We start from the raw sequence: 25,903 nt of genomic DNA, 5'->3' as shown, positions 1-25,903 counted from the left end.
ACTTTCTTAGTTATATGTTTTGCAAATGTCTTCTTTAACTCTTTGTCTTTCCTGTTCACTCATTTACTGGTTGTAATTTAATTCATCCAATGAGTGCCATTTCACTAATTTACAGAGTTGTAATTATGTGTGTGAGTGTGTGTATTTAAATAAATACAATGGAATATCAAAGCACTTCAAAGTAAGAGTTCCTTGAACTTCTAATTTAATTTCCGTGTGTGTGTGTGTGTGTGTGTGTGTGTGTGTGTGTGTGTATTGGGTTGTGTTTTAGGAGCCTTAAGACCACCCACGTGTTTGCTAATCGGCTATAAGGACTCCTGGGACAGGAACAGGTCACACTCACAGGTGGGCTTTATTCCAGGGAAGAGATGCAGAGCAAGAATAACAGGAAAAAGATGAACATCAGAGGAGTCTGGAGAGACGGGCACAGCTTCTGAGTCCTTCACCACCTAGGCTGCATAGATAGATGTGCTTTCTTTCTAGAAGCACTCCCACCCTGGGTACAGGAGTGAGATGGCTGGTCAGGAAAGCCCGCTTGGGTCTCAGGTTTGCCATTACGTGGTGGGCTGGACACGTAGGCACATCCTGCTGTGACCAGTCTTGGTCACCTAATCTCAGGACCCCATCTGTGAATGAGGTGCCCATCACCAATCTTGATGTCTGTGCGAAGCAACCCTGACAAGTTGCTGTGGCGTGTCCATTGTTCCTGGTGCAAACACAGAACCATCAATGACTGATATAAAGAAGCTTTTGAGGGCATATTTCTAGGATTTGGCCACGATGAATCATGGCTCCAGGCTCCCCAGTAGAGATGCCAGGAGTAAGTATCTGCACCTGCTGTGTTAGCTCTCTTCTCACAGGGAGCTGTATAAACTATATTTCTTAGTGAGAAAAGATAGTGTACCCTTCAAATCAGAAGCCCACAAGCCAGGGGTCTGGCCCCCAGAGCGGTTTTATGCGGTGCCAGCTGGTCTCTGGAGGCCAGAGCCTGGCCTGGAAGGGATCCCAAAAAACCAATCTCTTTTTCAAAATAAATGTTATTTTCTCATTTTATTGTTTATTAATTACAACATTTATATTAGTTAATTCTCCCTTTCTGCTTTTTTTTCCCTAGGAGCAGAATGACTAGAATCTTTCATGTTTTCCTGGTTGACGTTGTTAGTGTTGAAGACTCTGGCTTTTTAAATGAATAAAGTCGTGCTGTTCATTCATTCAAGGACCTCTTTCAAGTGTCTTTCCAGGCCCAGCTTCTTTCTTCCACACCCACTGGATAGGTTACTACAGGCAAGTTTATTCAATCTAAACATGCACCCAAGCTGGGTCCATCAGATTCTCTGTCCTGGGAATTTGAAGTTGGAGCTCAAAAATATAACAGAGATTTTTTTCACTTCATGAATGAAGACATTGTATCTTCAATCTTCGACTCCCAGTTAACATTGAGCGAGACCAGATCCTGCAGTGTCACTAATTTCACAGTCTTCTGGTAGGGAGGAGGGTGAGTGAAAATGGAGAGGAAAACTTAAATTAAGAGCAGATATGATTGGGGGGGGGGTCATGGAAAAAAAGTCAAGAAAGGCTCACGGGAGGATGCAATCCTGTCCTAAGGAACAAAAAGGACTTTGTTCTTTTCCTATTTTCTTATGTTCCACACAGGTGACAAAATCTCTGCTCCCTAAATGTCCAAAAGTCAAATTGCTCACAGAGTATAAAAATGATCCTGTTCTCAAAGAGCTGAAGACATCTTAATCTCAGAATTATTCCTTGCCTATTAACCATACTTCAACCACATATCTGTAATAGTTCATGTCTATCATAAAGGGTTTTCCTTTCAGAATTAAGCTTAATCCCACGCTAAATGCACATTTGATGAAATCATAACTATATGCTTTCAGTTTATCTAATGTTTTCCATCTTTGTTTCAATTCTAACTTTTGGGTCTGCTGGACAATCATTTTCAAAGATATCAGTCAATGAGTAAAAACAAAACACCCAAATAATCTTGTCAATGCTGCTTTACTATACAAAGGCAGCAATACATCTGACGCCGGCTGCTGGCTGATAAGGCGCTTCCAGGCCATCAAGCTGCTGTCTCATTGGACCTGCGTGCACGACTTTAATTTGGCGTAAGTCAACTTAGAGGTGCCAGTCTGGGGACACTTCTCAGTTTGAGAGTCAGCAAAAGGAGGGGTGAATTCCAAAAGAGGGGAAAGCGTGTACAAAGCGGGGTGAAAACGCTCCAGCGGCTCCCAGGCCTGGAGTCCAGGCGCGGGCGGGGAGAGCGCTCGGGGCGCAGGGCTGGGGTCGCGAGCGGCCGCGTCTGCGAGGCCCGCAAGGCGAGCCCAGGTGAGGCGTCGGCGGTACCAGAGAGCGAGCAAGAGCCGGTGAGCGTGGTGGCGCAGGTGAGACAGACACACACACACACACACACACACACACACTCCCAGGAATTATTCAAACGGGGCCTGGCACCCCCTGCCCGCTCCCCATCGATCGCAGCGCGGGTCCCCATCGGCGGCAGGCTGCGGCCCGGCCCCTGCTGGAATCTCCTCCCGGCGGCTGCCTGCTCCCGGCGCGACCTCGCGGCTAGGCGGAGGCGGAAGCGGAGGCCGGGGAGGGCGCCCCATCCAGGGCCCCGCCCGCTTCCCGCCGCCGCCCCAGCCGCCGCCGCCAACGCTGCCGCTTCGCTGTCGCTTTTCCCCGCGGCGCCGCCCGCCGAGTCCCGGGTTTCGTTTTCCACGCGCGTGGCGGGACCGGGAGGCGCCCATGGTCTTTGGCCGCCGCCCGCGCGCCCCACTGCTGCTCGCGCGTCTCTCGGGGCTGCGGCGCGGGGCCTGCGGTCGGGCCATGGCGCCGCCGCGCTGCTTCGCGCTGGAGCTGCCCGGCTGCACCCTGGCTCACTTCGCAGTGGGAGACGAGGCCCCGGGCGCGCGCCCCGACCCCGGCGTGGCCGCGCTCCTGGGCCCCCCGGGCCGCAGCTATTCTCTGAGCGTGCCGGTGGCCGGGAGCGCGGGCTGCGCGGCCCGGGTGCGCGCGGCCCGGCTGCACCAGCGCTTGCTGCACCAGCGCTTGCTGCACCAGCTGCGGCGCGGCCCCTTCCGGCGGTGCCAGCTGCGCCGCCTGCTGTGATACCGCCCGGGCAGCGGGGCCTGCAGCACGGCTTCCTTCTCTGCGACCCCCGCGACAGCGCCGACACCCGGAGCGCTCTGCTGGCACTGCTGGATGCTTGCCCGGAGGCTCCGCGCCCGCGCCTGGCCGAGTTCTCCGGCGACCCGCTCTGCCGGCTGTGGCAGCTCCCGTGGGAACGGCAGGACGGCCTGGGGTGGCGGCAGCTGGCCCGCGAGCGCGTCGTGCCCGTGCCGGAGCCCGTGCTGCACCCGGTGGTGCGGGACCTGCCTAGCTCCGGGGTCTTCCCCCGCCGGGAGGCCGCCCGCGCCGTTCTGGAGGCGGTAAGAGTTGGATCTCTTCCCAGCGCTCAGGGTGGATCCCCCAGGCCAGGGAAGTGGACACCGTGCGCTCTCCGCGGGGCTGGCCTGTCCAGACCTCCCTTTGCCAGGGAGTTGCTTTACTCCCGAGCGCAAATCTGGTGGTGAAGGTCGCCGGTGGGCCAGCCTCTGTTTAGACACCGTGGCTCTTTCCAGATTCTTGCTCGCCAGGGACCCCCAACCCCATGGGGGAAACTGACATCCCAACAGGAGCGGTGCGGCTCCCGCGCTGGCGGTGCCCGAGGTGGGGGTGGGGGTGTGCCGCTGGGTACAGGGAAAGCAATGCCATCTTGGAAGTGAGGACCCTGTTCCGGGAGGTCGGGGTGTAGAGAAAGGGCATGAGCTTGGGGTTTTAAGAAACTTAGATTAAGCGGTGCCTGCTTGCTTACTGGCTGCCACCCAGACACTCGGCTACTCCGTGTTGCTTTGTGCCTTTTCATCTGTAAAATACCTGCCTTGCAGTGTTAGGACAGGGAAGCATCTGACCCACAAGAGGTGCTCGGTGCGGGACAGCTAAGATTCTGCCTGAGCACAGCCTGGGCAGGTCCCTAGGCTGCACTATGGGTCTTAGATACCTTGTATGGGCCTTGGGATAGTAGTCCCGAGTGGTTAAGATTGCAAGACCTGGGTCTGAATCCAAACTCTGGCATGTATTACCTGTGTTACTTTCAGTAAGTTTATTAAACATGCTTCTTTGCCTTGGTTTCCCTGATCCGGAGATGGGGTTAATAACGGTAGCACACTCAAAGGGTTCTCTTCAACAGTGGCCAGGTTAATACTGTGAAAGCACTTAGACTGTTGCCTGGCTCAGAGTAAGCACGTAAGAAGAAAATACATGTCTGGGCCTCTCTGTAGAGGTGCTGTGAGTACACGTGAGGTCATGCACAGTTCAAAACCTGGAATCTCCCGGAGACGCCGCCCTACCCGCTTGTTGATTGCAGTGCTTGGCACTCTTCTGAGCCCCCAAGAGCTTAGCAAAGGACGGGATGCTGACTGCTTTCTTTGGAGCCTACAGTGTGGCTGATTTCCCACATTTGTGACACACAGGGCCCATGGTTCCACTGTCGCTACGTGACACTGCTTTGCAATTATACATCTTTTCTGCCCTTCCTCCTCTGAGGGAAGCTGGTCAATGAGAGTTGCAGGCTGGGTGGTCCCGACAGTTACGGCCTTTTTGAGCCTCAGCTACGCGGGACAAAATAAAGCAAGGCAGCCCTTGCTCAGGTTCAAAATACTTCACATTTTGTCATGGTGCCAAACATAGTTTATGCCTTATTAGCATTGTGCGGTCTTCTTCTCAGCAATTAGATGTAGCTTCTGCCAGGGCCCCGTCGCTTTGCTGCTGATGCACGGACATTCTTTTACAGTGTACATCCTTCATTCCTGAAGCCCGGGCTGTGCTGGACCTGGTAGACCAGTGCCCAGAGCAGGTCCAGAAGGGAAAGTTCCCCGTTATTGTCATTGAAGGCCTGGATGCCACAGGTAAGAGAATATTACCTTCTAGTTACAGGCAGTGAGTTGTAGGAATAGACAATTCTTGACACACAAAACTTTATACAGGGTTCAATTCATAAGCCTCCTGTGAGCCTCTGTCGTGTGCCAGGCATGGAGCAAGGCTGGCCTGGGACACAAAGATGGATAACTTCCGTTATCCATCCCCGTAAGGTGGGAGGAGCCTCAGGTGCTCCGGTGAACATGGGAGGGCACTGGGTACAGCCTCGGTGTGGGAGATGAGGGGCGGTCAAGGTCCAGGAGACCTTGGAGGGATGGATCCTGGACTGGGCTTTCAGTAGGACAGGAGTTGGTCGGGTGAGGAAGGCGGGAGAGAGCCTCCAGACAGAAGAAACAGCAGGGTGAAGCTGGGGACCCGAACCGGCCTGGTGTGTCCAGGAACTGCTGGCAGTTCAGAGGCCCCTGTGGAAACAAAGTGTGGAAGAGCTAGGGAGTGGAGGGCAGAAGCCTTTGGAGCTGCCAAATAGGCGTCAGGATACAGTGGACGTGCCCACACTTAGTCCAACACACGACAGCAGGAAAAGGGTGGCTCCAAGGGCCACAGGGAATACCCAAGGACAGGGTGGATCTGGGAGAACCACAGGGTCACGGGATTCCCTGTGAGTCTCCTTCCTGAGTCAGGTGAGGCGTGATGGGAGGAGTGAGTTCCTGGAAGCTGATAGCAGAGTTTATTATTAGTTTGTAAACGAGATGACCATTTGTTTTTTACTTTCAAGCATTCTCACACCAAACAGGAATCCTGAATTCCCAAGGGTTGGCAACTTTTTGTAAAGAATTGTATTATTTAATGAACTCCTTGTGGTAACAGGTGGAAAGAATGTCTTTGCTCTGACATCAATGTTAACTTTTGGGAGTGATACCGTGGCTGTGGTTAAGATGTGCTGCATTTTGTATCCGACCTGCAGGTAAAACCACTGTGACCCAGTCAGTTTCAGATTCACTCAAGGCTGTTCTGTTGAAGTCAGCACCCTCTTGCATCAGCCAGTGGAGGAAAATCTTTGATGATGAACCAACTATCATTAGAAGAGCTTTTTACTCTTTGGGCAACTATATCGTGGCTTCTGAAATAGCTAAAGAATCTACCAAATCGCCTGTGATTGTAGACAGGTGGGTATAAAGATGCGTTGAATTCGGCATTTTCTTCCTAACATATAAGTAGTGTGTATGTGTGTGTGTGTGTACATATACATGCAAGTACACAATAGTGTTTAAGACAAAGTGTATTATGATAATAACAGGAATAATGTCTGTGATTTATTAATCACTTACACCATTGGCTGGCATTTTGCTAAAGACATTATACATACTATACTAACATCTGGAACAACTACTACATAGATACTAAAATTACTGATGAGAAACACAGGTCTTAGAAAAGTTAAGTAACTTGCCAAAGTGACAGAGCTAGAAATAGCATATGGGGGATATTAACAAAAGCCTCTGCTTCACAAATCAAGCTTTCAGTGGTTCATTTGTTTATTGGCTTATTCAACAAACATATATTGGAAATCTACCATTTGCCAAAGACAGTTCTCAATTTCGAGGATTCGGTGGTAAATGAGCTAGGCAGTGCCCTGCTTTCATGGAGCAAACATTCTGTTGAAGGAGAAGGTAATAATCAAGCATATAGATACATAAGGTAATATCAGAGAGTGATACATACTATAAAGAGGAGAGATCAAGGTCGTGTGGTGGAGGATGGCTAACCCCCCACTAGATGTGACTTAGGAAGGCCTGCGTGAGGGGGTACCAGTGGTCTGAGCTCTGAATGACCAAAGAGAGACACACCTGAAAATCCTGGAGTAAAAGCTTTGTGGGAGAGGGGTCAGCAAAAGCAAAGTGTAGAGACGGGAAAATGCGAACACATTCCAGGGCTAGAAACAGGCCATCGTGAGGAAAACATGTGGACGAGGGGCTGCTTTCTGGATGGATAAAAAGGCAGAGACAGGTCAGCAGGGTCTGTGGCTGTGATAAAAGAGTGTGGAATTTGTTCTGAGTGCAGAGGGGGGCCTTTGGGAGGTTTCAGATAATAGAGTGACAGAAACTGAGTTATATTTTGAAATTTCATATGTAAGAAGTAGCTTAAAAGTGCTACAAAAATGGACAAAGGGAACGGCAGGCAAGTCCTACTAGGAATGGAAATTCAAACGACGATGAGAGCCCGTTTTACTCTCATCAGGTTGGTGAGAACTCATTAGAAAAGTCTGATAGCCCAGAGTTGGAGATGATGTGGGTTGATGGAAACTCACATGGTGCTGGTGGTAGTGGGCACCTGTAGGGTGACTTGGGGAGCAATTTGAGAAGATTGCTTCCACTTCCTGAAGAAATACAGTTTGTTTCAGCTTTGTTCATAATATTGAAAAACCAAAGGCATCAGCAGAAGAAAGGGTAAATTAATACTGGCATATACTTATAAAATGGAGCACCGAACAGCCATATGCGCTCGTAGGATGCATCAATGTGCCTAAGTTACAAAACTATAATTTCAAATGAAAGAAATCAACTTGCAGAAAGATATTCAGTAGAACACATGCAAAATAATATAAAACATAATACCAAAAAAGGGATGGAAGGATGTTGAACACCAAATTTAGGAGAGTGCTGTCCCTTGGGAAAAAGAGAGAAATGCAGTTGGTGGGGAGTACCAAAGGGCTTCAGTTGCAGGTGAATTCGTCCTTAACATGACTCCAGTGTACATCTTGTTCTTGCTGCAATTTGACTTATTTTTGGAAAGATGAGCAGTTGCACTGAAGCCTGACAAGTGTTCAGGGAAGAGCACTAATTATAAATGGAAATCTCAAGGAATTTAAAAAAGTGAACATGTTCAAGTACATCCTGCACCCAGGTCGTGACTTAGAACCTTACTCCACCCTGTAAGTTCCTTCCCTCCCAGTCACGACCCACCCTCCCGCCCGTGGGAACCATGACCCTGACTCCGTCACCGTAGGTTAGTTCTGCGTGTTCTTGAACTCTCTACAAGCAGATAGACATTGACTGCTGTTTGCATCTGCCTTCCTTCACGCCACCTGTGAGAATCGTCCCTGTTGCCATGACCATTCTTTTACACAACTTTGGTGCCCACGTGTGTTACCAAACCAGGTTCGATGTTCCCCAAGCCAAACACTGAGACTCTTGTTGGCAGCAGAGAAAGGGTTCATTCATAAGGCCGCAAGCAAGGAGACGGCAGAGCACATCTCAAATCTGCCTTCCCCAAAGCAAGGGGCTTGATATTTATGGGACGAAGAAGCAGAGTGGTCTGAGGCGTGGGAAGCCTGGGGAAAGGTGACTGGACCTAAGAAAAAGTGTGTGGTGGTGAGTGGTGGTGGGGAAGATGAAAACCGTACAAAGTAGTTAGAAGGCCTTTGCTGTCATCTAAGCTATAATGCCAGTGGGTACTCTTAACTTTGGGGATGGCAAGATAGTGATTTCAAAGTTGGCAAGTTACAAGGAATCCTAGACAAGGGTAAGACATTGCTTTCCTTTGTGGGACTTCTTCACCTGTGGGATCCACCCTATTGTTAAAGTCCTTGGATTTACCATATTGATATAGATATATATATATTTATTTATTTATTTGTTAGTCTCTCTTTATTTCAAGGAGATAGACTAGGCTTTTCCTAATAAAGTGTGACTTCATAAGGCACATTACTTCCTAGGATTTCCAAAAATCCTGGAGCAGCACGGGTTTCTGCATGTAGGTAGACACTTATTCTCTGCATCCTGTTTCCTAATCTCTTCAAAGATGATATTCTTTATCCCTTCCCTGCTGACCAGAATTTGAAAAAAGAACAGATACATGTATATGTATAACTGAATCACCATGCTGTACACCTGAAACTAACACAACGTTATTCATCAACTATACTCCAATACAGAATAAAAATTAAAAGACTTGTGGTGAATATCCAATGAGTTGATGAAGGTGGACGTGCTTTGAAAATAGCACATTGCTATAAAAATATAAAGCATTATTTTATAAGTGATGTATAATGTGTCAACAAATTGCATTTGATTTGAGCTAATGTGGTTTCCCTATGGCAGGAATGGAGAATACTAAATAATGAGTCTGAAATTGATGGCCAGAGGGTATGATTATTTAAAATGAGCAGCAGTGTTGTCAGTGAGAGAACTCTGGCTTGCAGAACAGGGCTCCCACTCTTCCCTGATTTTTCTTCTTTATGTCTGTGAATTGTCTGCAATTTTTTTTCTTTAAAGAGATAATGCTAGATCACCTTGTCAGATGAGAAGAAAAAAGCAGTTATTTGTTGTCTGGATGGGTTTTGTTCATGTTTAAAGATTTTAAGGAAATCCATTTTAGACAACACCATCATCTAGCTGAAAAAAGAAGGGAGATGGAGTAATTTTTGATGGTGACTGCGGTTAAGGTTGGCAACTTAATCACCCTCATTACCTTTAAAAAATCTATTCTTGCTGATGGTTTTTCTACAATAAAGAAGGCTTTTTACATTTAGATGATATCAGCCTCTGTATTCATAGCTAAGTATTTAATTCAGTGAACACGGAGCATGTGCAAAATGCAGTGTAAATTGTAGTTTTGTTGCCAAGAAGAAGAAAACCTGGACCTGCTTGGGTTTATTCAGCTTGGGAGACAAGATGTATCTGGTTGAGAAGGTGAAAGTACAAGTTTGTGAGTGATTAAAAGTCTGGTAAGTGATACATAGGAATGGCCCCAGGCAGAATTCAAGGCGCTAGCAGCTACACTGGCCACGCTTTTGGAGGTGGAAAAGGGCTTTGAAGAATGAATGATATTAGAATTGATCAGCCCCCAAATTAATTTTTTACCTTTGTTCTTTTCAGTATTCTCTGTATTGTATTATCATAATTTGAAATCTTGCAGCTTTAGTGTCCAATAAGAATTAAATATTGCCTTATAATGACAGTGTGATACATTTCTTTTTTGAATTTTATTTTATTTATTTTTTTATACAGCAGGTTCTTATTAGTTATCCATTTTATACATATTAGTGTATGTATGTCAATCCTAATCTCCCAATTCAAGTGTGATACATTTTTAAAAAGCACTTGACTATTTTTGTAAAAACTATGGGAGGAAAACAAAGCTTTCATGATTTTCATTTTCCAGAAGAGGAATTTGAGACTTAACCAATGTACACAAAGCAAGTAGGTGGCAGAGAGTAAAACAATACACAGCTTGGATAACACTCTGCATTTATTTTGTAGATAAAGGACCGGTATGTCCTTTTCACTGTGAAAAGCAGCTCAAATCTAAAGTGATTAAGAATTTAGGATTTTAAAACAGTACAGGCAGTAAATTGAAAATACAGACAAGGATGGGGCCATGGGTGCCTCTCGACATTGGGATGTTTATAATTGTTTCATAAATGTTTTTGTAGGTGTTAGTGCTTTGATACTGGATTTGGAGTTTTGCATTTCGTCACTTAAAATTGGAATATGACATGAACAGGGCAAGAGTGTAATAAACTATGCCAATCAATAAAATAATTCTAATTCATTTATTCCTACATCCAAAAAACATTATTAGTTGCACACCTATTGTGTGCCAGATGCTGGTTTCAGATTTTGGAATACGGAGATGACTGAAAAATGAATTATCTAATGGAGGAGATGAAAGAGAGAAACTTGTACACAACTGGCTCTAATTTAGAATAAGTCCTTCAGTAGAGCTGAGTATGAAGGGCATTGAGAGCCCAGAGGAGGAAACAGTGAATCCTGCTGGGGTCTCCCTCTGCATGGCCTGCCGAAGGAAGAGGAGGCACTTTGCTGCCTGAGACCTTCATTCCAGCCGGAGGAAAAGTGTGAAGACAGACCCCCATGGAAGAGCGTGCCTGGGTCCACACTGGGAAGAGGCTTGTGTCTTAGATGGAGGCTGAATGTTTTCTGGCAGGTGGTAGAAAGCCATTGGGCTTTTTTTTTTTTTTTTTTTGCCGTGTGCGGACCTCTCACTGTTGTGGCCCTTCCCGTTGCGGAGCACAGGCTCAGTGGCCATGGCTCACGGGCCCAGCCGCTCCGCAGCATGTGGGATCTTCCCGGACCAGGGCACGAACCCGTGTCCTCTGCATTAGCAGGCGGACTCTCAACCACTGCGCCACCAGCGAAGCCCCATTGGGCTTTTTGAAAGAGTGGGCTGATTTGATTTTCTTTGATGGTTGCGATTTTCTTTTCCTCTCTTCAAAGCATTTTTTAAGATCAGCCGGTCAAGAGTGACCGCTGTCACTCAGGGAGGACATTCACAGAGTTTCAGAGATTTTATCTGGGTTTATTTCTCTTTCTGATCCATACAGTTGCAGCTGGATGACTGGAGAGCTGGGAAAGACAAAGGCCTCCTATCCAGGGTTCCTAGAATGCAGATTTCATCAGCAAGTCCAATTTCTTTTATTTTTCATTTATTTATTTTTAAAATTGAAGTCAATTTACAAGGTTGTGTTAATTTTTGCCATACAGCAAAGTGACGCAGTTATACATATATATATATTTACATTCTTTTTTTAATATTCTTTTCCATGATGGTTTATCACAGGATATTGAATATAATTCCCTTGCTCTACAGTAGTATCTTGTTGTTTATCCACCCTATATATAATAGTTTGCATCTGCTAATCCCCAACTCCCACTCCATCCCTCCCCAACTCCACCCCCTTGGCAACCACTAGTCAGTTCTCTGTGTCTGTGAGTCTGTTTCTGTTTCATAGACAGGTTCATTTGTGTCATATTTTAGATTCCACGTATAAGTGATATCATATGGTATTTTTCTTTCTCTTTCTGACTTACTTCACTTAGTATGATAATCTCTAGTTGCATCCATGTAGCTGCAAATGGCATTATTTCATTCTTTTTTATGGCTGAGTAGCATTCCATTGTATATATGTACCACATCTTCTTTATCCATTCCTCTGTTGTTGGACGTTTAGGTTGTTTCCATGTCTTGTCAGCAAGTTCAGTTTTTTATTTTGTGTGTGTGTGTGTTACGCAGGCCTCTCACTGTTGTGGCCTCTCCCGTTGCGGAGCACAGGCTCCGGACGTGCAGGCTCAGCGGCCATGGCTCACGGGCCCAGCCGCTCCGTGGCATGTGGGATCTTCCCGGACCGGGGCACGAACCAGTGTCCCCTGCATCAGCAGGCGGACTCTCAACCACTGCGCCACCAGGGAAGCCCAGCAAGTTCAGTTTTAAAACATTGTAGGAACTGAATGGGCCTGCAGATTTTTGTTTGGCCAAGATACAGCATTAAATACCAGTGGACTGCCGAACAAATCTACCATCCCATGCCAACCTGCCATCACAAAAGAAAGCATCCTGCAAGGCCAAGGCAACAGAGTAGTCTCACAATACATGCAGTTTTAACTGAGTAAATGGAGCTCTGGGTGGTGTGCACTGGATTCTTATTGTGGTTGTTGATTTTAACTTATTTTTACATTTTATAAATGCTTTAAAAAATAAGATTTAGTTTTACCTCTTTAATGTGTACAGTACTAGGACAAGTTCAGCAGAGCTATCTCTGGTTTCAGCGTCCTCAGCAGCTGGTTTTCAGGTGCTCCCTTGACTTCCTCTGTGGACGGGGAACTCACTACCGCTTTCCTTCTCAGGTACTGGCACAGCACGGCCACCTACGCCATAGCCACTGAGGTAAGTGGGGGTCTCCAGCACCTGCCTCCTGCCCATCACCCTATATACCAGTGGCCCAGGGACCTGCTCAAACCCGACCTGGTCCTGTTGCTCACCATGAGTCCCGAGGAGAGGATGCAGAGGATCGAGGGCCGGGGCATGGAAAGGACCAAGGAGGAGGCTGAACTGGAGGCCAACAGCATATTTCGTCAAAAGTAGGTGTCCCGATGCCATGTGAGGGGCAGGGGTCCCTGGCTGTGGCGACGATCCAGAAACAGCACTGACTCTGGTAAAGTGGAGGACATGACACGGTTCCCATTTTCCAAACCTGAGAGGCAGTATCCTCCAAGTTAGATTCACTCCTTTCAATGGGATTGTTCCATGGGGCCACTGCGTGGTGGTTTTATAGCCACAGGATATCTGACTGGGGATCAGACCTCCTTCCTAGTCTTTCTAGTCCTGGCTGTGCCAGCACCAGCGTGAACCTGAGTGAGACAATACACTTTTCTGGGTCGTCGTAACAGAATGGTCACAAGCACTGTCTGACGGCCTCACAGTGACTTTTACCTGTTAGGGGCTCACTGTGTGTCAGGCATTTTACTTCTGATGCTCTGTAACCCTTGCAAGGACAATGTTAGCTGTACTTCACAGTTTGTAAAACTGAGGCTCAAAGATTAAGTGATTTGTCTACAACTTGCATATCTACTGAGTAGTAGAACTGGGTTTAAATTCAAGACCTTTCTGATTTTAAGGCAGTGCTTTCATTTTCATTAGAAAGCTATGAACACAATAGCAGGAGTGTCCGGACCATCTTACTGCTTCACGGCTGACTAAATTACTTCTGTAGGACTGGTTTGAAAAGCCAAAACAGAATTGTTTATATAAATAAACACTGATAGCACTGTTATCCTAACTTAATGCTGTTATAACATAAATAATTAACCACTCAGCTGTGTGCAGAGAAACCATGTCAAAGGATTGACTGGTTGGTATTAATTCAGTTAAACTTCACGGCAAACTTGCAAGGAAGGCATTATTTCCTAATCGCTTCACAGATGAGGAAACTGAGGCACAGGTGGGAAAGAAATGTGGCATGTTCTCCTAGCTGGTAGGTGGTGAGGCAGAGCTATGGCCCCAGACCATTGTCGACTAAAAAATATTCACAGCCTAAAAGTTGAGAGTTATGTTTTATTTGGCGGGAATTTTTAGGACTTCAAGCCCGGGAGGCAGCATCTCAAGTAACCCTGAGAGAACTGCTCTGAGGAGGTGACAGGAGAGCTAGGACACATAAGAGTTTTGCAACAAAGGACAGGTAGTCTGAATGTCAGAAGATTATTGTTAAAGAAAACCAGATAAGTCAAGTTAAGGAATTTAGCGTTTTTCTGTGTATGGGAAGATGCAAGAGTCTGGGGTCACTGAAATCATTCCTTTGAAAGCACCTCAGCTATCTGGGGCCAGTATCCTGTGCTTTCCCATCCTGAGTTCCCTCAGGGCTCACCTTAGGGAGTGGCTGCAGTCTGATGGCTGCTAGATGGCAGGTATTCTTTTCCTTCCTGAGTTCCCTCAGGGCTCACCAGCTCGCCAGCCTTGGTGGCTGCAATCGCTGATGACTGGAACATCCTTTGTTTACTGATAATGGCGGGAAATATTCCATTTCTCACCATCTACTCTGAGGACTTTTTTTTTAATAATTTTTATTGGAGTATAGTTGATTTACAATGTTGTGTTAGTTTCTGCTGTACAGCAAACTGAATCAGTTATACATATACATATATCCACTCTTCTTTAGATTCTGTTCCCATATAGGTCATTATAGAGCATTGAGTAGAGTTCCCTGTGCTATACAGTAGGCTCTTATTAATTATCTGTTTTATATATAGTAGTGTGTATATGTCACTCCCAATCTCCCAGTTTATCCCTCCCACCCCTTACCCACTGGTAACTATAAGTTTCTTTTCTACATCTGTGAGTCTATTTCTGTTTTGTAAGTAGGTTCATTTGTACCATTTTCTTTTTTAGATTCCACATAGAAGCGATATCATATGGTATTTGTCTTTCTCTGTCTGACTTCCCTCAGTGTAACAATCTCTAGGTCCATCCATGTCGCTGCAAATGGCATTATTTCATTCTTTTATATGGCTGAGTCCGGGTGCTTGTTTTAACCGCAAAGCTCTAGAGCTTTGGTCATATAATCTGAAACCATGCACCTCAGATTGGGATTTGAACCCAAGAGGCTGGGACTCGAACCCGGCCAAAACCCACAGTCTCCAACTGAGATCACACACCTGGTTTCAGGACTTAATGAGGCTCAGGTTCTTGATGTCTCATCACAGAAAGAATTCAGTGACAGACAGAGTGATAGGTAAGAAGTGGATTTATTTAGTGAGAAACACACTCCACAGTCAAACTGTGGGCCATCTCAGAAGGTGAGAAAGGCACCAGGATATGGGGTTGTCAGTTTTTATAGGGGTGGGTAATTTCATAGGCTAATGAGCGGGAGGAGTATTCCGGCTATTTCAGGAGGGGGCGGGGATTTCCAGGAGCTGGGCCACCACCCGCTTTTTGATCCTTATGGTAGACTTTGGAACTGTCATGGTGCCTGTGGGTGTGTCATTTAGCCTGCTGATTTGTCACAGTGAGCGTATACTGAGGTCCAGTGGAACTTGACTTGTCTGCCATCTTGGGCCCATTTGGTTCTAATCAGTTTATGTCATGTCCTCGGGCTATGTCGTTCTTTCAAAGGCTGTGCCCTGCCCACTTCCCTCCTGTTTCAAATCAGCCCCGGCTATTCTGTACACACCAAGGCTAGCTAAGACTGGAAGGAGAGGTAGAATTCTAGTGCGATTGTAGAAGACTCCTAAGTGAAAACAATGTATATGCCAAGGACCTCTGGCTTCTGTGAAATCCTTCAGGGGGCAGACTCTGGAGGAATTTGCCATTGGGCAGCTTAGTTAATCTCTTTGAGCCTTTGCTCCTTTCTCTGCAAAATGGGGGTGGATGACATTGATTCTCCTCCTGAAGTTACTCTGAATATGAAACGAGAAGACCATGCAGGATGCTAATGCTTGGCAGATAAAAGGTTTTGAGTAAATGCAAGCTATTAAACATTATTATTAATTTCTCATTTATGAAACTAAATGTATCGGATGTCTGCTGTATGCAAAGCGAGTTGCCTGGGTGGCGGAAGTGCGATAAACCAGATGGGGACCTGGCTTCAAGCTGTCTATATTATGGTAGGAAAATAACATTTGCGTAAAGAGCCGTGTTAACAAATGGGCCAACTCTTTTCATTCTGCCTGTCTCCAGGGTAGAAGTGTCCTACCAGCAGATGGAGAACCCTGGCTGCCACGTGGTTGATGCCAGCCCTTCAAGAGAAAGGGTCCTCCAGATGGTGTTAAGCGAGATCCAAAATAATTGCAATTAATTGTAGTTCCTCTGGGCCAGGAGACACATTTTACTAGATTTGATGTTGTTTGATACATCTAAGCCCACGACTGGTTATGCAGTTTTCCCAGATTTCAGTTGCATGAGCTTGTCGTGTGGCAGAAGATGGGACATTTCGATTTTACCTGAACCACCGTTCTCACTTCTGCCCGATGGACCCATCGGGACTGAGACTGGGCACATTCCAGTGAGAGACGGTGATCGCTTTCTGCCAAGTATAACAAACGTTTTCTTGGAACAGATTTTCAACTACACCCCTACCAAAGCCTTCCAAGGGTTGTCTCCCCTAGAAAGCGTGAGGTGGACAGAAGCAACCGAGAAGACCTTCCAGATCAGCAGAAGCTCCTCCAGCCTCTCCTGCACCTGCACTGCTGGCTCCCGGGTGAGATCTTGGGGATGTGCTCGGAGCTGGTTTCCTCCCAGTCCAGCCACACTCCGTCTTTGTGAGCTCAGCCCCGATTCTTAGAGCCAACCACTCCTGAAGAACGTGTCTGTGTGTCCTGGCTGTCGGAAGACCCTCCCACAGACCCATCTTGTGGGTGGGGGACACTGACCAAGAAGGCATCTGACTTGTGTCTGAGGCTTACAGCCCCTGAGAGGCCAATGCTCTGAATACAAATACACCAGCAGTCCTTGGATTCTATTCTGCTTAGTTACTTTCCTCTTCTTTCCTCTGAAAACATGGCTTTGGATAGAATGAGTGTTTTGCACCGAAGTAGATGCATTAAACTTAGCGAATCCAGCAACGTACTTATACTGCTGTTTATGTCTTGTTTGTCCTCAGTGTAGGGGCTGTGCTTTACTAATCAGAATTGAAGACAAGAAGCTGAATGCAATGCTTGTTGTGTATTTTCATCAGACAGGTTTAATTTATCTTACTGAGTAAGCACAGTGGATCCTGGAATGGGATTTCTCAGTGAATTTATCTTGCACTTGAATGTCTTATGGTTACACGTGAAATCAGTGTTGAGATCTGTTTGGCTAGGAAAAAAAAAGAGCTGAGAAAAGAGGAAACTTAATAGTTACGGGGCCTTGGATGGGTCATTTAGCATCATGTAATTTGATCTAAAAAGTGATAGCGATTCTTCATTTGTCTTAAGGAGTTGACTGAACCAGGTGATTACTTAAAATTCCTTCCAGTTCTAAGATAGATTGAATCTGTGAATTATTTTAGGGAAATGTCTAAAGAAGACATTTCCCCAAAATAATTAAATTTATGGCATTAACAGGTTTATCACATGGACTCTTAAATTATAATAAAGTTTCTATTAACTCTATCATATTATTTTTCAAAACAACTATAGGTGGTTTATACATAATATATGTACCTATGTAAAGATGTACTTTCAGTTGAAAATATTTTTTAAAGCTGATAAATTGTGTTTGGGTCCTTTAAGATGTGATATCTAATTATGCTCTTGGTGTTATTCACTTTAAACACTTTGAAAAGTTTATGCTGGCAGCCTAGAAACACAAACATTTAATGCTTTCTTTATGTCTCTTGCCAATGAATAAACTTGCTGTGATTTTCTAACCTATGCTGTTGTCACAGTGTGTGTTGGTTTTTCTGAAGGGGCTCCCCCAATGAGGCTTTTGTACAGGAGGGGATTTGGGGTTAAAGAAGTGAAAAGGTGTGAATTTGTGGTCCAAGTGCTTTCAGAGGAAGAGGAGGGCATTTTTGTTTTGTTTTAAACGGCATTTCAAGAAAGTGCAATTCCTTCCTCATTGCAGGTATTAAAGGGATTTTCTCCCCTAATCCAATAAGAAAGAATTCTTCATACACTTGCGCTCTCTATACACTGTAATACGTATAAGATTACTGAGTATGGGAACAGACAGCGCCTCCTACCCAGAAACCAATGACAAGGCATCATTTGCTTGGCTTTGTTTCATTACCAGGTTTGTTTCTGTTCCTGTAATAGACCTTTAGTGTCCCAAATATTTATTCTTCATCTTTTCCACAGCAGTAGAACTTTGAGCCCGACACGTGGCTGCCAAGAATTATGAGTACATTTCCAAGGCTCCCTTACAGCTGGAGTGGCCAAGGCACCACTTACAGGTTCTTCCTGTGAGCAGAAGGGACATCAGGAATGTCAGGGGGAGGGTGTCCCTCTCTCCTTTTAACCTGCTTGGTATTCAGCGATGGTGGTGAGGCATTTGGGGACCGAGTGATGAGGGTGACACTATGCAGATGGAGAATGGGGACGGCCTTCACTTAGGAAAAGTCAATAAGGAATGGGTATGGAAGTGTCTGGAGTTCCATCCTAGAGGGCGTGTCCACCTGGGGACACAGCTTCTGTGCACAAAGCTCAATATCCACCTTCTCCATTTGCTTCCCCTTTTCAGTGGCAGGTGTCTGTTTCTTTTGCTCATTTTGTTTGTTCCATTTTCTACAGTAGAATCCCCCTTTTTGCTGACTCTTCTCTCTGTGAAATGTCTCTCTTTTCTAGAAGCCGTTGTGAAGCATCTTAAAAATGTTTAGACCCTGGTATCTTTTTGGAATATGTACCGAGGAAATGATCAGTGATGCACATAGAAATGTTTTATCATATCTGCATAATGTCCTTCGTAATGTGCAGACAGATCCACCTTGTTTTGTTGTCCTTTGCCTTCCTGAGCTTCACAGTACACTTATTTACAAATTGAACGTTGGAGGCAACCCTGCGTTGAGCAAATCCATTGGCACCATTTTTCCCACAGAATTTGCTCACTTTGTGTCTCTGTGTCACGTTTTGGTAATTCTCACAGTCCATCAAACTGTTTCATTATTATTATATTTGTTTTGGTGATCTGTAATCAGTGATCTTTGAGGTTATTATTGTCATTGTTTTGGGATGCCACAAACCACACCCACATAAGACAGTGAACTTAATCAGTAAATGTTGTGTCTGATGTGATTACTCCACTCACTGGCCTTTCCCTCATTTCTCTCCCTTTCCTTGGGCCTCCCTATTGCCTGAGACACAAAATTATTGAAATCAGGCCAATTAATAACCTTGCAATGGCCTCTAAGTGTTCAAGTGAAAGGAAGAGTTGCATGTCTCTCACTTTAAATCAAAATTTAGAAAGGATGAAGCTTAGTGAGGAAGCCATGTCAAAAGGCCAAGATAGGTCAAAAACTAGGCCTCTTGTACCAAACAGCCAAGTTATGAATGCAAAAAAAGAGAAGTTCTTGAGGGAAATTAAAAGTGCTACTGCAGTGGATACATGAAGGAGAAGAAAGCAAAACAGCTGTCTTGCTGCTACGGAGACAGTGTGAGCGGTCTGGATGGAAGATCAAACCAGCCACAACATTCCCTTGAACCAAAGCCTAATCCAGAGCAAGGCCCTAACTCTCTTCAATTCTATGAAGGCTGAGAGAGACGAGGAAGCTGCAGAAGAACATTTTGAAGCTAGCAGAGGTTGGTTCATGAGGTTTAAGGAAAGAAGCCATGTCTGTGTAACAACAAAGTGCAAAGTGAAGCAGCAAGTGCTGATGTAGAAGCTGCAGCAAGTTATCCAGAAGGTTTAACTAAGATAATTAATGACAGTGGCTGTATGAAACAACAGATCTTCAATGTAGATGAAACAGCCTTCTATTGAAAGAAGATGCCATCTGGGACTTTCATAGCTGGAGAGGAGAAGTCAATGCCTGGCTTCAAAACTCCAAAGGACAGGCTGACTCTTTTTAGGGGCTCATGCAGGTGGTGACTTGAAGTTGAAGCCAATATTTATTTACCATTCTGAAAATCCCAGGGCCCTTAAGAGTTATGCTAAATCTACTCTGCCTGTGTTCTGTAAATGGAACAACAAAGCCTGGATGACAGATCATCTGTTTACTGAATATTTTTAAGCCTACTGTTGAGATCTACTACTCAGGAAAAAAAAAAAAATCTTTCAAAATATTACTGCTGGGAATTCCCTGGCAGTCCAGTGGTTAAGACTTGGTGCTTTCACTGCTGTGGGCCCAGGTTCAGTCCCTGGTCGGGGAACTATGATCCCATAAGCCACGTGGCTTGTCCAAAAAAAATAAAATAAAATTTCTGCTCATTGACAGTAAATCTGGTTATCCAAAGAGCTCTGATGGAGCTGTACAATGAGACGAATGTTGTTGTCATGCCTGCTAACACAACATCCATTCTGCAGCCCATGGATCAAGGAGACTTTCAAGTCTTATTATTTATTTATTTATTAACATCTTTATTGGAGTATAATTGCTTTACAATGGTGTGTTAGTTTCTGCTTTACAACAAAGTGAATCAGCTATACATATACATCTGTCCCCATATCTCTTCCCTCTTGTGTCTCCCTCCCTCCCAACCTCCCTATCCCACCCCTCTAGGTGGTCACAAAGCACTGAGCTGATCTCCCTGTGCTATGCGGCTGCTTCCCACTAGCTATCTATTTTACGTTTGGTAGTGTATATATGTCCATGCCACTCTCTCACTTTGTCCCAGCTTACCCTTCCCCCTCCCCATATCCTCAAGTCCATTCTCTAGTAGGTTTGCCTCTTTATTCCAGTCTTGCCCCTAGGTTCTTCATGACCATTTTTTTTTTTTGGATTCCATATATATGTGTTAGCATATTTGTTTTTCTTTTTCTGACTTACTTCACTCTGTATGACAGACTCTAGGTCCATCGACCTGACTACAAACAACTCAATTTCGTTTCTTTTATGGCTGAGTAATATTCCATTGTGTATATGTGCCACATCAAAAATATGGAACGCTTCACAAATTTGCGAGTCATCCTTGCGCAGGGGCCATGCTAATCTTCTCTGTATCGTTCCAATTTTAGTATATGTGCCGCCAAAGCGAGCACAAGTCTTATTATTTAAGGAATACATTTCATAAGGCTATAGCTGCCATAGACAGTGATTTCTCTGATGGATCTGGGCAAAGTAAACTGAAAACCTCCTGGAAAGAACTCACCATTCTAGATGCCATTAAGAACATTCATGAGTAATGGGAAGAGGCCAAAACACCCACATTCACAGGGGTTTGGAAGAAGTTGGTTCCAATCTGCATGGATGTCTTTGAGGGGTTTAGAACTTCAGGGGGGAAGCATCTTAGGATGTGGTGGACACAGCAAGAGAACTAGAATTAGAAGTGGGGCCTGAGGATGGGACTGAATTACTGCAATCTCATGGTAAAACTTGAGTGGATGAAGAGCTACTTCTATTGGTGGGCAAAGAAAGTGTTTTTTTGAGATGGACTCTACTCCTGGTGAAGATGCTGTGAAGACTGTTGAAACTACAACAAAGGGTTTAGAATATTACATGGACTTAGCTGATAAAGCAGTGACAGCGTTGGAGAGCACTGACTCCAATCTTGAAAGAAGTTCTCTTGTGGGTATAATGCTATTGAACAGAATTGCATGCTACAGAGAAATGGTTCATGAAAGGAAGAGTCAATCCATGCAACAAACTTCATTCTTGTCTCATTTTAAGAAATTTCTGCAGCCACCCCAGCCTTCAGCAAACACCACCCTGATCAGTCAGCACCACCAGCGTGGAGGTAGGACCCTCCACCAGCAAAAAATTAGACTCACTGAAGGCTCAGATGAGGGTTAGCATTTTTAGCAATAAAGCTCTTTAAAATTAAGGTCTGTATATTGCTTTTTCAGACAGAATTCTATTGCACACTTAACAAACTACAGTATAGTGTAAACATACTTTTATATGTACTGGGAAACCGAACAATTTATGTGACTGGCTTTATTGTGATACTCATTTGCGTCTGCAATATCTCCGAGGTGTGCATGTACGCATAATGTGTGCTTAGGTATAATATGTACTGATTAAATACATTTGGGTAAATCCTTTTAATGAAATGCTAAGTGGAATGCACCTGAGAAGGTGTAAATTGTCAAAAATACTTTTCTCTCAGTGATAGCCAGTGATTTAAATTTCAGCAACAAGTGAAGATATAGCTAAAACCCTTTTAACCAACACAAGTTTGGCTGATTCAGAATGGAAACTCCACGTAGAGCAGAAGTATGGCTTCAGGTATGCTGGGAGACAGGGTCTTTTATGTCTTTGGTTTGTTTCACATTCAAGCTGTTCTTTTTCTTTGAATTTTGAACGCAGAGGTCAGGCACTAAACTATAACTATGCCTCACATGGGCACGTATATCCACTAGCAGACTCGTTTAATCTTCAGGCTTCTGTAAATGCAGCTTTGTTCATATACTTGTTTTCTTAGTATGAACAGGGAGAGGAGAAATCGATGTTGGCCTTTTTTTTTTTTCCCCCAGGAAGGTTTTTTTTTTTCCCTTTCTCTCACTTTAAAAGCATAGGAATTTCATGAAACTCATTTAGCCTACAGCTGCAACCTACAACTAGGAAGAAACACTGTCCCTTTATATTGCCTATAAATAATCTGGTCTTTCTCATGAGCAGCCTAACTGTTCCGTAGACACAAAAATATTTAGTCCTATCAGGTTTAAGCCTTAATATCATTTGATCTTTTAACAGGCCCTTTAGGTGATGCATGCTCTTTTTTAGAGAGATCAGGATCTCAGATTTCTCAGTCTTCAAAGGCCATGCTGGCCTCTCCCCAGAATGGCATCTGCCTGGGGTCAAAAGTGTCAATTTAGGCAACATTGGGGCTGAGCGGAGGGTGGGTCTATGGTCACATTATCCTCTCTCTAACTGGATGTGGATTGCCCCGCCCACGTAGGCAATTGAAATTTGTTTCTTGTGGCTGTTTTGTCGAACTTGGTCTCGGCTTGGGTCTCCTTGGTGCTGGGATCTCTTGAGTGTCATCCTTCCATGCAGGCCCACCCACAGTCCCCGTCCAGCTCTAGTTTCATGGGCACTGGACCCACCCCCGGGGGCCACATACTCTGAGGGCGTATTCAAATGTCCCGGAACAGAGAACAGTCAAGAAAGTAGATGTTAAGACCTCCTCTGCTTAATCATTCTGCCCAGTCTGGTTTAACCTGACCTTGTTCCAGGTTAGTTCAGAGGAGATGGATGCTCCCCATGTCCCCCGCACTGAGCTGTGGCTCTGTGTTAAAGCCGGGAGACAGGAAACTGGGGGACACGCACTTCACCATCTCACACTTCAGTTTTTTCCCCTTAGAAAGCAAATAGAATCTTCCATCTGCCCACCGGGTTCTGAATTTCACAACAGTGTAATTTGATGTGGGTCTGTTTTCATCCATTTTCGCTGGGCCCTTGATGGGTCTGGTAACTCAAGTCGTTAAATTCTTGGAAATTTTCTTGGCTTGTTTCTTTGATGAATTCCACTCCTCACTTTTTTTCTTTTCTCTCTTTCTGTATTGTCTGCTATTCAGATGTTGGACATATTGGACTGGTTTTCCAATTTTCTTGTCTTTTCTCTCACATATTTCCTTTTTATACCTTTACTACATTTTATAATATTTTTTCAACTTTGTGTTTTCAACTTGTTTTTCAACTCTTTTTTACGAAGACTTTCATTTCTGCTCTCAAGTTTCTAAGTTCTAAAAGCTTCCACTCTCTCCCATGTTTTCTTTCTTCCTTTCTTTCTCTTGTTATGTAAATATTCTTTTTTTTTTTTTTTTCCAGTACGCGGGCCTCTGACTGTTGTGGTCTCTCCCGTTGCGGAGCACAGGCTCCGGAAGCGCAGGCTCAGTGGCCATGGCTCACGAGCCCAGCTGCTCTGCGGCATGTGGGATCCTCCCAGACCAGGGCACGAACCCGTGTCCCCTGCATCGGCAGGCAGACCCCCAACCACTGCGCCACCAGGGAAGCCCTAAATATTCTTTTTAAAATAATATTTTTTCTTTCTTATTGGATGCAGTGTCTTTACTTACTATTCTGAGACTTTAGTGATGGCTTTGTTTAAAGTTCCTCATGCAAAATCTCCATTTCCCCTAGGGTGAATTTTTATTTATTTGTTTTTTTGGAATTTTTAAAACTAAAGTTTAGTTGATTTACAGTGTTTCAGGTGTACAGCAAAGTGATGCCGTCATATATATGTATATGTGTGTGTGTATATATATATTCTTTTTTCAGTTTCTTTTCCACTATAGGTTATTACAGATATTGAGTATAGTTCCCTGTGCTATACAGTAGGTCCTTGTTGGTTATCTATTTTATATATAGTAGTGTGTATCTGTTAATCCCAAACTCCTGATTTATCCCTCCCCCCTTCCCCTTCAGTAACCATAAATTTGTCTTCAGTGTCTTTGAGTCTATTTCTGTTCTGTAAATGAGTTCATTGTATCATGTTTTAAAGATTCCGCGTATAAGTGATATCATATGGTATTCGTCTTTCTCTGACTTACTTTCCTTAGTAATGGTCATCCCTAGGAGCATCTGTGTTGCTGCAAATGGCTTTCTTATGGCTGAGTAATATTCCATTATCTATATAGACCACATCTTCTTTATCCATTCCTCTGTCGATGGACATTTAGGTTGCTTTGTTTGTTTTATTTGCACCTTCCAGGTAGGATGCTCCGCTCAGATTCTGGTGATGCTTGGCAGTGGCTCATGATTGGTGTGGAAGATTAGCGACACGTGATTGGTGTGATCGCATTGAGTGAAGCGCTCATCTTCTGAATTACTGCTGTAGACATCCAGCCGACCTCCTTAGTGATCGCCCTTTGCCTTGTTCACTCTTTAGGGTGTGTAGATCTTATTACAACCCTTACCTGGGAAAGAGGACACACCAGGGCTCTGGTCGGATTGGCTAGCAGGCTGAATGGAGCCAGCCCAGTGTTATTTGATTTTATCTTAAAGAAAAAATAACTTTTCAGCACAGTGATTTTGAGTCAATTGAATGTGAGTGCCTTTGAAGTCACAGTCTCTCCAGCTGTGTCACTCGATTCTTCTCCAACCGGAAGAGAAACACAAGGAGGGTGAGAAGCTCCCTGTAAGGGGCTCCGTGTCCAGATGGGGAGGTGGACATGCACACACACCATTGTCGACTTGCTTTCTGTGGCTGGAGGAGGTGTTTACGACAAGTCAGGGTGCAATTTACTTTGCCTGGGGAGTCAAGAAAGGTTTCACAGAGATGGAATCAGAAGACACATAAAATAAGTACCTACACGTAAACTGGATTGAAATGGACATTTCTTGCCCCAAAGCCCTGTCTTTAGCTTTCCTGTCTTAGGGTTTGCTTCACTTGTCCTGTTTAGTGACTGCTTTGACTCAGTAATTTTCATAAGTGAACTGATTTTAACATTCTTGGGGGCATAAATTAAATACAAAATATCGAATTTGGACCCGTGTATTTCATTTGCAGACCCTGGGTGGGTCTAAATCTACTTTGCAGGCTTTCATTGTTAATCTTGAATTGTTTTAAACAAGTAAAATATTTAAGACATTTGTGTGGGACAACACTGTAGCAAATTGTGTTTGTTTGATCCCGTATTAGGACTCAGTCATGCTAGCAGTTTTTCTCTGTTTTGTTTGATGAAAACAAATCAATTTCGTTTAGAGTAAGTACATGGCATTTCCACTAGAGGGAGGAGAAGTGCTAATTTTAAACATTGAGGGAGGAGCTGTTGTTTTTGCCGAGATAATCACTCCCTTCATTACACACAAACTGTGCTTGGAAAAACAACGGTGGTTCCTTTCTTTTTTTTTTTTTTTTCCTTTCATTTTTATTTAAATGTCTGCTCTAATGGGAGAACAAAGGACAAACCGTGGAACATTTCTAGGTCAAAGTAGCAAGTATTGAAAAGTGGCTAATTTCTTGCTTCAAGAATTCTTAACACAGCCCTGGGGTCAGAAACATTTTCAAAAGAAGACCTTAGTGATCAGAGAACTCCATCTCTTTCTTTAATAGTTCTGGAAAATGAGGCCCAGAGAGAGACCTGCCCCGCGCAGGTTGGAGAATTTGCTAGTAGCAGATGCAAAAATAGAAATGTTGCCCAGTTCTTTTTCTAGTGC

The 25,903-nt window shown here is 44.6% G+C and overlaps 1 protein-coding gene and 1 non-coding gene across 2 annotated transcripts in view; one reads left to right on the top strand and one right to left on the bottom strand.

The window, feature by feature from the left end:
- Positions 1-780: 780 nt before the first annotated feature.
- The window catches only part of LOC149746251 (UMP-CMP kinase 2, mitochondrial-like), a 36,861-nt gene continuing 11,738 nt past the window's right edge, over positions 781-25,903 (top strand). The window contains exons 1-6 of the mRNA XM_089901794.1: positions 781-820; positions 2,251-3,446; positions 4,850-4,964; positions 5,900-6,101; positions 12,579-12,812; positions 15,904-16,423. Coding sequence (XP_089757920.1) covers positions 781-820; positions 2,251-3,446; positions 4,850-4,964; positions 5,900-6,101; positions 12,579-12,812; positions 15,904-16,021 — 1,905 coding nt within the window. The 3' untranslated portion in view covers positions 16,022-16,423. The remainder of the gene's footprint in view (positions 821-2,250; positions 3,447-4,849; positions 4,965-5,899; positions 6,102-12,578; positions 12,813-15,903; positions 16,424-25,903) is intronic.
- On the bottom strand, positions 20,735-20,841 carry LOC149746252 (U6 spliceosomal RNA). Its single transcript, XR_016389478.1, has one exon. It is a non-coding gene; the product is annotated as a U6 spliceosomal RNA (small nuclear RNA).

The sequence above is a fragment of the Delphinapterus leucas genome, chromosome 19, assembly GCF_059928025.1.
Source record: "Delphinapterus leucas isolate spDelLeu-1000000601 "Yukka" chromosome 19, BTC_Dleu_Yukka2, whole genome shotgun sequence".
Classification (NCBI taxonomy): domain Eukaryota; kingdom Metazoa; phylum Chordata; class Mammalia; order Artiodactyla; family Monodontidae; genus Delphinapterus; species Delphinapterus leucas.
This window is presented reverse-complemented; position numbering and strand designations above follow the sequence as displayed.